We start from the raw sequence: 12,772 nt of genomic DNA, 5'->3' as shown, positions 1-12,772 counted from the left end.
AGGGGAGGGCAGTTGTTGGCAATCAGGCCAGCAGGGGAGGGCAGTTGGGAGGGACCAGGCCTGCAGGGGAGGGCAACTGGGGTGACCAGGCCAGCAGGGGAGGGAAATTAGAGGTGACCAGGCAATCAGGAGGGCAGTTGGGAGTAACCAGGCATGCAGGGGAGGGCAGATGGGGGTGCCAGGCCTGCAGGGGAGGGCTGTTGGAGGCAACCAGGCTGGCAAGGGAGGTCAGTTGGGTTGACAAGGCCGTCAGGGGAGCAGTTAGGTGTCAATCAGCCTAGCAGGGGAGTGGTTAGAGGGTGATGAGGCTGACAGGCAGAAGCAGTTAGGTGCAATCAGGCAGGCTGGCAGGGGAGTGGTTGGGAGCCAGCAGTCCTGGATTGTGAGTTGGACATCCCTCAAGGGGTCCCAAATTGGAGAGGGTGCAGGCTGGACTGAGGGACATATACAACACCCTTCCCCCTGTGCACTAATTTTGTGCACTGGGCGTCTGGTCTATAATAATAATAATCTATAATAATAAAAGTGTAATATGCTAATTAGACCAGAGAGCTGGACAACCTTGTGGACAAAACCACAACTGTGAGGGCCAAGGCAAGCTACTGCCAAGGGGCAAGCCTCTTGCATGAATTTTGTGCATCAGGCCTCTAGTGTGCATATAAATACATAACAATATATAAGGAAATCTCAACTATCTGAAGGTTAAATAAAATAATTCTAAACAATACATGGCACAAAGCTGAGATTACATAGGAAATATTTTACACAAATGACAAAAAATAGAAGGTGGAATAACAGTAGGTTTACAGTTATTCATATGAAAAATAATACAATAATCACTAAATGATAGTATAAGAATAAACTCTTGTACTACAGTTTCACATACAATTGTAAACCTACTTTTGCCCCACCCTCTAAAAAGAGCATCAAAATTTGTGAGATACAACTAAAGCATTGCTTAGATAAAAACTCAGTTTTAAATACTTGGTTCTTTGAACTTATAGATAAAATTGACAAACTTCTAAGCTGATCAAGAAAAAGAGAGAAAACCCTCAATATAAGGAATGAAAAAGAAATTAGCACCACAGATCCCTCAGACATTAAAGAATAAGAATACTATGAATTACTTTATGTCAAAATTTTCTACAATTTAGATAAAATTATGACATAGGTAAATCACTCTAAAAAAAAAAAAATTACCAAATTGACATAAGTAAGAAAAAATCTGAATATCCCTATATCTCTTAAAGAAACTAAATTTGTCAAAAGCTTCCCTAAATGAAAATTCCAGGAACAGATGGTGTCCCTGGTGAATTCTAGCAAATATCAAGAAGAAATAAGATCAATCTGATGCAAACTTTTTAAGAATACAGAAGGGAGCCCTAACCAGTTTGGCTCAGTGGATAGAGCATCAGCCTGTGGACTGAAAGATCCCAGGTTTGATTCCAGTCAAGGGCATATACCTTGGTTGTGGGCACATACCCAGTAGGAGGTTTACAGGAGGCAGCTGATCAATGTTTCTTTCTCATCGATGTTTCTAACTCTCTATCCCTCTCCCTTCCTCTCTGTAAAAAAATCAATAAAATGTATTTTTAAAAAATAAAAATAAAGAAGGGATTACTATCCAACTCATTTCATAAGATAAAGATAACTGTAATACTAAAGCCTAACAAAGCTATTACCAAAAACAGTAATAACAAAAAATATTACAGACCAATATACTTCATGAATATAAACCCAAAAATCCTTTAAAAAATATTAGCAAAACAAATTTAACAATCCATCACATATGAGGTTTTATCCCAGGAATGCAGGGTTGACTTAACATTCAAAAATTATATTTTTCTTTTATTCTCTTACTATATGATCATTTCAATAAATGTAGAAAAAGCATTTGCCAAATTCAATACACATCCTAAAAGGACAATATGCAAAATAACCGTCACTCCAATCTACAAGATGGCTGTCCCCATGTGGACACAAGATGGACACCACAAGATGGCTGGCAGGGCAGGGCAGTTGTAGGTGATCAGGCCAGCAGGAGAGGACAGTAGGGAGGGCCCAGGCCTGCAAGGAGGCACAGTTGGTGGGGACCAAGCCTGCAAGGAAGGGCAGTTGGGGGGAACCAGGTCTGGAGGGGAAGATAGTTGGGGGCAACCAGTCCAGCAGGGGAGGGCATATAGAGGTGACCAGGCCTGCAGGGGAGGACAGTTAGGGGAGACCAGGCCTGCAGGGGCAGGCAGTTGGGGATGACCAGGCTGGCAAGGGGTTACCGGGCCTGCAGGAGAAGGCTGTTAGGGGCAATCGGGCCTGTAGGGGAGCAGTTAGGCATTGATCAGGCTTGCAGGGGAGTGGTTAGAGGGTGATCAGGCTGGCAGGCAGAAGCATTTAGGTGCAATCAGGCAGGCAGGCACGCAAGCGAGTGGTTGGGTGCCAGCAGTCCTGGATTGTAAGAGGGACCTCTGACTGCCCATTTAGGCCTGATCCTGGTGGGGGTCTCAGATTGGAGAGGGTGCAGGCTGGGCTGAAGGAAACCCCCCACCCTATATATATATATATATATATATATATATATATATATATATATATATATATATATATATATATAATATATATATATATTTGGCATATATATATATATATGCCAAAGCAACCAAACAACCAAACGACCAACAGGTCAATCGGTCGCTATGATGTTTACTGATGACCAGGGGATAGATGTTCAATGCAGGAGCTGCCCCCTTGTGGTCAGTACACTCCCACAGAAAGAGTGACACTTGGCAAGCTTATCGAGCTGCACGGTGGCAGGCAAAGTGGGGCTGGGATAAGCGGAGTGGCACACGCTTCTCCCTGGTCACCTGCTGCTTCACGCATTACTACACTCCTTGGGGGATGTCGGCCCTGAAACTGGCAGTCCGACATCCCCCAAGGGGTCCTTTATTGTGAGAGGGCTCCAGGCTGAGGAACTCCACCAGTGCACACATCCATGCACCAGGCCTCTAGTATCCTTATAATTAACAACTTCCCAAAACCTCTTAAAAGCCTGTGATTTTATAACCATCAGCACATTTCCTTCTACAGGAGTCCCATTATAATTCACCACTTATGAAAGTTTTACCAGTTGCACAGCTAAAGGGCATGCCAGGGTTATCAGTACCAGTGCTCCATCTTCTATAACCTGTAGTGGGGCTCGCACAGCCAGCCACCAGCAGATAATCTAGCCCCCAAATCCCATTTTAAAGTCTACTTCCTCAGACCATTCCTGGTACCATAATTGTCTTGGGTAAGGTTCCCCAGGAAATAGACTCTGAACTGGAGATTTGCACACCAGAAGTTTATTGAAGAATGCCTTCCAAATCAACAACTATGGGAGAGTGAAGGAAGTTAAGATCTGAACAGAGAAAGGAGTTGAATCACAATACAATCACAGGATGGCCTCAGCCAATCCCATAGGGAGCTCTGGAGTTGGGATCTTCAAAGTTATCCTGACTTAGTGTAAAAGGGCAAGGTATTTATATCCTCACATAATTCAGGCATTGGCTACTAACTGACCCTGAAGAAGCATGACTGAGTCTTAGAGGGAAGCAGCTCTGTTGGCTAAGGGAATGCCTGGAGAGGGACTTGGAGGCAATCAGTTTTAGCTACCAATATTCACAATAGCTAGGGGAACCTGCACCTGAACAGAGGGATCTGGGTGGTGAGCCATAGCACCTGCCATACTTCTACTGGACTAGTACACCAATTTGACTAACGAAGGGAGATAATGAAGCAATTACCATGATTTCTTAGGAGAAACTATAGCTCATCACCAGTTGATGAGAGAAAACACAGCTTTGCAGAACAGAACCAGCTAATGAACATGGAAGAAATAATAGAATTATAAAAATTATCATTTTGAAAGCCCTAATAAAATTATTAACTCAGACAAGGATTATCAAAGGATGTTAAACCCATTAGGTGAAAGACATACACAGTATGCAAAAGTTATTATTAGCCATGATTACTCACTTACTGCAAATGGAAAAGGCATACATTTATGAAAAAGAGATCTAATGGGTACCATCTTAGCCAAATAATTAGATTGGGCATTATTAAACAGTGAGACAATCTGAAAATCTCTGATGGCCTTAGTCAACATCTGGATAGGATGCAATTTGCAGTGCCCATAGATATATATAAAATACAATTGCTAAACAAATGTTTAACCAAAACCTAATGAAGCTTTAAAACTAACTTCCATTTACAGAAAATATGGGATGGAAGACATAGAGATTAACAATATCTGGGGAACTGTCCTTAAGGAACTAGATTTATAAGACATTCTAGAAAAGTGACAAAAAATGGGCTAGCAGTAGGAGGAGGGAATTAACTGAAGAAACTTTTTAGAGGGATATAAATGTCCTATACTTGACTGATGATAGTTCAAAGACCCCTCATAGAAACTCTTTTAAAGGGTGAATTTTATTGTGTGTAAATTAAACCTCAATTAACAAATCCCCTCCTTCAAAAACCTGAATGTTTAATGTTTTTGAATAAAACAGTGAGACTATTCTGTTTATATTTTTAAGCAAATATTTTAAAGTGCAAAAGTATTTTTAAATTAAAATTTTATTTACTTTATAAGCTCAAAGGCAAATTTTCTCTTATGTTAAGCTAAGAGTGTAATTAACTTCATATTTCTACTTACCAATACACCAAAACCATTGTTTTAACATGTGTGATATACAATTCCATAGATGTAACAGCTATGTGAAACACATTACTACCTATCCACAAATACAGGTATCAATCCTACATCACTTCCTATAATACCCCTACAATAATCTCCAATAGCTCAAACCCATCAGTATCTATTGAATAAAACCAAATTCTTACCTGGCTGTTCAATTTTCCCTGCCCTCTGGCTACAGTCTCCATTTCCAGAATGAATTGCCACTAGTCTGCTTTATAACACCTACATTCCAGCTCTGATGGGATTCTTACCAATACCTACACACAGCTATGCTTTCTCACCTCTTGCTCATGCTTTTTTGAGCCAGCAGGGAATGCTGTCCCTTTGTCATAACACACTAGGCTTTCACAATGGTTTCATTTAACACTTTTATCAGTACCTCCCTTTTGTATCTTTCACCCCCATCTAGACAATAAACAGAAGTATAGAAACTTTGTCTTATAAATCTCTACAGGGCCAATGGTTAGCACTAGTAGTACTAATCCCTGAACCTTTGTTGGATTAACTGACTACTTAACTTCTTACAACCAAAATTCCATGCATCTGAAATACAGGCTCAAATACAATTTTTAACAAAAAAGATATAAAGCATTTAACAGAACTGAGTGGGTTTAGCTTAGAGAAGAAAAGCATTTCCCGCATTAACCACAATACCACTTTTTTTATTTGATCTTCGCTCACACTTCAACTTTGGGGAAGAGGGTGCAGTGAAGAAGGAAACTTGATTTAGTGCAAAACAGTTCAACTGTGATACAGCACAGATGGGAAAATAGCACAAGTGTCGAAGGGTCCTGGGGCCAGACCCCTCTCTGGTCAGACAGGTTTGCTTTGCAATGCATTGTACCTTACAATGATGGTCTTCTCTTACTTTTTGTGCCAGTCTACTTCACTCTGACCTAGGAGACATCTTCCATGCTTCAGCTCAGACAGGAAGACACAGTCTCCATAAATCAATGGGGAGGGAATGTACTTTCAAGAAGCTGGCTCATAAAGATGGGAGTCCCCACCCCTGATCCCTGATTGGTCCATATTCATGCAAATGAGGACTCCAAAACCCTGTAGTTTGGTCAGAAAGGCACTGCCTGATTGAGCAGCTTAGATTGGTCAGAGCTGCACAGCTCTGATTGGATGAGGAAAGCCTCAATCCTAATGGTTGAAATAGGATTCTAAGAAACCTTTATAAGGATTGGCTCAGATGGCAGAAACACAGTATAGGCAGGTAGTTTAGCCCAGGCTTCTCCAGGAAGTGCAATTTGCATGAGAGACTCCTTTGCAGAAATGGCTGATAGGCTCTGTGTTGATTTTTTTTTAAATTTGAGCCCACACTTCAACTTTCAATCAACTCAACTAGCCATTTGTCCATTTCTCTTTCGTGTGGAAAAACCTATATAATCATGCTGATTAGAATATTAAATATGTGATTTTAATGATTATAATAACCATAATGATAACAACAGCAGCAGGAACAGCTAACTTTACTTACTATTAAGCACTTACCATGCACAGGCACAATGTCCTTTCAATACCAATAAAGTTACAAGTAAAAAAACAGACAAAGGAATACTAGTTAACTTGCTCAACTTAAGATAGAAAAAGGTAGAGAACTAGGATTTGAACTAAGGTAGTCTGTCTCCAGAGTAGATTTAGTCACTGAGCTATGGTTTCATCCAAATGCAATGTTATGCTGCCATTCACACACAGAACTGATCAAACATTCCGTTACTCATTTCCTTTCCCATCTCCTTCCCCAACTGAATGTTCTCATTTTGATTGGTTCATTAATACAAAATATATTTATTCAATCGCTGAATAAATGAAATAGTTATTCCCATGTTCAATACAGTCACTGAGACCAAAAATAAAAGAACAAGACACGATCCTTGCCTTCTCTTTAAGTCTCCAAATTCCATACACCCCCTCACTCTCACCAGAAATCAATAACTAATATTTAATAGCACTTAAAGGGCCAAGTACTTTACATATATGGATTCATTTACTCTACAAAAAACAATTCTTATTATCATTAACTTCATTCTATATAAAAGAAAACAAAATGATAAACAAAAGTAAAATAAGTGGAACTACAACGATCTAAAAAGCTCCATGCAGCAAAAAAAAAAAAAAAAAAAATCAACAAAATGAAAAGTCAATTTACAGAATGTGAAAAAAATATTTGCAAATCATATATCTGATAAGAGGTTAATATCCAAATTATATATATTTATATACAAGGTGTGCCAAAAATGTATACAAAAGATGTATAAATGTATACATTTTTGGGAGACAGTCTACACACACACACACACACACACAAACACACTTTAATATAATTCAATAACAACAAAACAAGCAATCCCAGGAAAGAATTCCAAGAAAAAAATGCATATGGCCAACAGGCACATGAAAAAGGGCACTCAACATCACTAATCATCAGGGAAATGCAAATCAAAACCACAATGAGATATCACTTTACACCTGTTAAAATGGCTGTTGTAAAAATAGAGATAACAACTGTGGGTGGCCATGTGGAGAAAAAGGAACTCTTGTGCACTGTTGGTGGGACTGTAATTTGGTGCAAACACTATGGAAAACAGTAAGGAGGTTCCTCAAAAAATTAAAAATTGGACCAGCACATGATCTAGCAATTCTACTTCTAGAATTTTTATTTATCCAATTCATATTTATCCAAAAGGAAAGGAAAACACTAACCCAAAAAGATATCTGCACTTCCCTCCTTGTTCTCGGCAGCAGCATCTACAATAGCCAAGTCTTGGAAACAATGTAAGTCTAAGTGCCCATCATTGGATGAATGGATAAAGAAAACACTATTATTATTCAGCATTAAAAAACAAAAAAGGAAATCTTGCCATTTGCAACATCATAGATAGATCTTAAGAGCATGCTGCTATGTGAAATGCGTCAAAGACAAATACCATATGATCTCACTTATATGTGAAATCCAGAACACAAAAAACAAACTCATAGATACAGAGAATAGATTAGTAGTTGCCAGAAGGGGGTGGGGGGTGGGCCAGGGAGGGAAGATTGGGCAAAATGGGTGAATATGGTCAAAAGGTACAAACTTCCAGATATAAATAAGTCAAGGAGATGCAATGAATAGCAGAGTGACTATAGTTAATAATACAGTATTATATACAGGGTGAGATAAAAGTAGGTTTACAGTTGCAAGTATGCAAAAACACTGAGTTTATTCTTGTATTATTATTTATTAATTATTGCATTATTTTCCATATGAACAACTATAAATCTACTTTTGCCCTGCCCTGTATTTAAAAATGCTGAGAATAAATTTTATTTTCCATCATAAGAAAAAAATTATAACTATGGGTGGTAATGGATGTTAACTAACCTTACTGTGGTGAATCATTTCACAATATATACAAAAAAAGGAATCATTATGTTATATACCTGAAATTAATGTTATAAATAAATATCAATTACATCTCAATAAAAAAAATAAGAAAACTGAGGTATAGAAGTTATGTAACGTATGCAAGGTCACACAGCTTACAAGTGGCAGAGCCAATATTTAAAACTAGTGGACTTCAGAATCCAAGCTCTTACCCACTTCACCATAATGCCATCAAAGTCAGTAACTCCATTAGGCTTGCATCCCTCAAAGTCTCTACTATAAACCTAAGAAATAATCCACAGTAATGAATTCTTTCAATACTGACTGATAACTTACTCACCTTGTTTTGTTCTTTAAACACAAGCTTGTTCTCACCTCAGAGCCTTTATTGTAATTACCTATAAGACTCTTCCTCTAGATCTGTCTTCCCATTATTACAATTTCATGTAAATGTCAATTCCCAGAGAACTATCCTGACCACCCTACCTAAAACACCCCCACTACAAATTATCTATCAATGAAATTAGTTTTATTTTCTCTATATTTACCACTATCTGATATTATCAGTTTTTTATTTCTCCCCACTAGAGTGGAAGTTCCAAGAGAGTAGTTCTCAAGAGAGTAGTCTTTGTGCATCTTGCTCAATGCTGTATCTTATGCACCTAAACCAGTGCCTGGATCATAGGAGGCACTTGATATTTACAGAATGGATGCCAAATTTGTTCTAGATATTTGAATTACCAAAATAAATAGGATATAGTTATTAGTCTCAATAAACTCTTAGTTTTTATATTTTTAAACAGCTCCTCCCCTTGTATATTAAAGACTAGTTCCTAACTTTTTGCAACAGGTAACCACTCTACCTGTCACATAAAAAAAAAAAAAAAGGTTTATTGATTTTAGAGAGGAAGGGAGAGGGATATAAAAGGGAGAGAGAGAGAGAAACATCACTAAGCAAGAATCATTGATCAGCTGCCTCCTGCACTGGAAATCAAGCCTGCAACCCAAGGCATGTGCCCTGACCAGTAATCAAACTGTGTCCTCCTGGTTCATAGTCAATGCTCAACCACTGATCCCCACCTGCGAGGCTCCTCCTGACATCTTAAACCAATCCCTGAGATCTCCCTTTGACCTCTCCCCATCAATTATCCCTCTCTCACTAAATTCTTTAATTTCTCCTTCTTTACTTACTGATAACCTGTTAATCTCCCCATTTCCTCAACATCTCCCACTGACTCTGCACCACATTTCTCTACTATGACCACTTCCTCAAAAGTCATCAATGAGCTGGAAAGTGTTCTCACTTTCTTCAGCATTTAACACTGCTGTGGACTTCCAATCAACTTTCTTAGGACCAGAGGTGATACGATCTCATGGCTCTCTTCCTAATATTTTTATTTTTTTTAAAGCTTTCTTCCTATTCCCTTTCTCTCATCCTTTAAACTTCATGCTCACTAGAGCTTCATCTTCTACTCTTGCTCTCTGTCTCTGAAATATCTCATTTGCTCCTCCAACTTAGCTAGATATAATATTATCCATTCAGTACCTAAATCCCATTTCCACTTTCCCATTATACTTAATAAGAAATGTGATTGCATTTTTAAGCAAATTCTCAATAAATGTTAGTTGCAGGCTAAGACTTAGAAAAAGTAATGTGAACGATAATAAACAATAATGTTCTGAACAAGCTGTTGAAGGTAATATTATACAACTTAAGGCAGTTTCCATGAGTACTTCTTGTTATACTTGAACTAATTTTTCATTAATTTTAACTGAAAGCTTGTACAAGAATGGGCCAAAAGCTAAAAATCATTCACAACTTTTAAAACTTTAATACACTTCTAGATATATAGAAATTGCATTACACAAGTACAGCAGTAAGAAATAAAAATAGGATTATGCCAGTCACAAGTTATTGTGTAAGTCGGGAAATAACATACAAAGTAAATTCAAATTCTTTGGCAGAGCTTTGTAAAGATGTATCCTTAGTACCCTAATTCAGAGACTCACAGCTCAAAATTATACCTAATTATCAGAGCACAGTGTCTAATAAGGTTTTCTGCTATTTTAAAAAACATTAGCAAGAAACAAATTTGTGCCATTTGGCCTTCAGCTTAGATAGCAAAAGGTAGTTACATACACTTATAACCATATGATAAAACTACTCATGCATCTAATCCTGTAAATAATCACAGATATGAGAAGACTGGTTTGACCAGGAAAAAAAAAAATGTGAACAAAACTCCACCTTTACAACTCTGCAATAGATAGAGCCAAGAGTGCATACTGGTAAAATTCCAATACCTGACTCACAAGTTACCCCCTTTCATAATGGGAGAAAATGACATCTGGTTACTGCTTAACAAACTGCGCATTCAATAAATACAGTAAACTCTGTGACATTTAACAAAATTCTACAATGCTTTCCCCATTTCCCCATATATTGCAAGAAGCTGTGAGAAAAATCATGATGCTAACTCCCAAATGCCACTGTCAAAGCCAAGCTGGTGAAACAAGTCAGTCACCCTCCTTCAGGGTGTGTGGCATATAAGGGCATGGGAAAGAAAACAAAAGAAGAGCCCTCAGCAAAAAAGACACCCATGTTTTAAGAAAAAGAAAATGAAAGTGATAGGACTTCTCCTATACCTCAAGGAAGCTAAAGGAGCAGGGAGCCTAGGAAAAGATCTAGGAGCTACTCAAATTTTCTAGTTGGTGCCAGCTGAATACTATCTACCAGCTGTCATATTTTCAAGTTCAGCGTTCCCCTTTTCCCACAAAACCCCGCTCTACTCTAAAGTCTGTAAGTGACAGACTAATGAAATGGTTGATGGGACACCAGAACACAAGAGCAGCTGCAACCACATTTCTAGAAGACCAGTTATCAAAGTGCAGCTCTAAAGATCTGAATCCAATTAAATACCTTTGGCATCCACATAAATCTAACATCTGCATCCCTCTTGCTTAATTCTCTTAATTGAAACTCCATGCCTTATCCCACTGCCTGATTATCTAAAACTCGTCATATACATAAATATATGAATATATGTATGTATATGTATATGTATATGTATATGTACATGTATATAAGAATGACACTATCCTTAGCTTATACTATCCTATCCTTAGGTGAAAGGCAGATTTGGCAGATTTTTATTTTATATTTTTTAAGGGGAACTGGAAAGGGGAGGATGGAATGTCGTGGGGGATGGGAGGGGTGAGAAATTCGTGCAAATACTATTGCGACAGACACTGGAAACGCCACTGCCTTCACCACCCTTGCCAATCCCCTTCATGTATTCATTGCCCTCTTACTCTTTACCCATCATCCCTCCTCCTTTCTCAACAATACACTACACGTGTCATAACTGACCCGCACCACCATCACCTTCTTTTCTGGAACATCGCACGCTATTACACACACACACGCACACACACCCTCGCTAACCACCCACAAAGACACACACACTCAGAGCAGAAACTGCTGCCACCGCACCCTCCTACTTCAATTAGGTGCTTCTCACCACGCAGCACCAAGCGCTTGCTGCAAGGGAGCTCAGTAAATACGTACGTAGACACACGCACGCGCGCGAGCACACACACACACACACACACACACGCACACGCACACGCACGCACACACACACACACACGCACACGGGAGCGCATGCAGCATGTGGCGCAGGGAAGGGCACCCGGACACGCACCTGGAGGCCGAGTGTCCCGCGCCGCTGCCTCCCTGGTCCCTGTCACTGAGCGCCGCCGTGTAGATCCTCCGGTAGCGGTCGGCCAAGGCGCGGCCTGACAGCAGCAGCTGGTAGTGACCCCGGGAGTCGGCGGCGGGCAGCCCCAGCCCCAGCCCCAGCCCCGCGGCGGCCGCGGAACCCTCGGGAACCGGCATGAACAGCGCCCCCGGCGCCGGGAAGGAAGAGATGGTGGCGGCGTGGAAGAATCCGTCCCCGCCGGGCCCGGAGGCGGCGGCGGCGGCGGCGGCGGGGGAGGCAGTGGCTGCGCACATCATCATCCTCGCGGCAGCGGCCGCCGCTGCCTGGTCCCCGCGGGCCGGACGGGCAGACCCGCGCGCGCGCGCGCACACACACCGCGCAGCCCTTTTCCAACGACGACGGCTCCGGCGGTGGCCTCTCGCTTCAGCAGCCGGGAGGCTTACAAAGACAGCGACGACCTCCTCCTTCTTCTCCTCCTTCTTTTCCTCCTCCCCCCCGCACCGCCTTCTTCGCCGCTACTGGGGCCGCTCATCTAACCCCGCCACCTCGGGGAGTGTAAGGAGGAGGCGTAGCCGCCGCTGAAGCTGCCGCCGCCGCTCCCACCGCCCGGACTGAGCCGCAATGGGAAGCTGCCGGCTGCACTGGGCATGCGCGGCTCCCCACGCATGCTCAGTAACGCCAGCCTGTTCTCCTCCCCACCCCCTCCTCTCCACCACTCCCTCTGCCTCTAAGGCTCTGGGTGTGGGGCGGTGAGTCCCTGCCGAACCTGGGAGAAATCCACTTCCCCGGGCTTTCCCAGCAGCTTGAGGAAGAGTAGGGAGAGTGCTAGGCAGGCTGTCAACTTGCAGACGCTGGGCTGCGGGTACTGGTTCCTGACCAGGTGGGAGAGCTGGGCCCTGAAAGCAGAGGGAACATGCCTCCCGCCAGAGTAGGTGTGTTACGTAA

The 12,772-nt window shown here is 41.2% G+C and overlaps 1 protein-coding gene across 22 annotated transcripts in view; it reads right to left on the bottom strand.

Annotated features, from left to right (window-relative positions):
• The window catches only part of MYCBP2 (MYC binding protein 2), a 254,681-nt gene extending 242,211 nt beyond the window's left edge, over positions 1-12,470 (bottom strand). For all 22 annotated transcript variants that reach the window (XM_084877082.1, XM_084877098.1, XM_084877099.1 and 19 more), the window contains exon 1: positions 11,810-12,470. In XM_084877082.1, the coding sequence (XP_084733208.1) occupies positions 11,810-12,126 (317 nt within the window). In that variant the 5' untranslated portion in view covers positions 12,127-12,470. The remainder of the gene's footprint in view (positions 1-11,809) is intronic.
• Positions 12,471-12,772: the final 302 nt, after the last annotated feature.

This window comes from Pipistrellus hanaki, assembly GCF_964339955.1.
Source record: "Pipistrellus hanaki genome assembly, chromosome: 3".
Classification (NCBI taxonomy): domain Eukaryota; kingdom Metazoa; phylum Chordata; class Mammalia; order Chiroptera; family Vespertilionidae; genus Pipistrellus; species Pipistrellus hanaki.
Note: the sequence above shows the minus strand (reverse complement) of the source record. Positions and strands in the feature narration are given on the sequence as shown.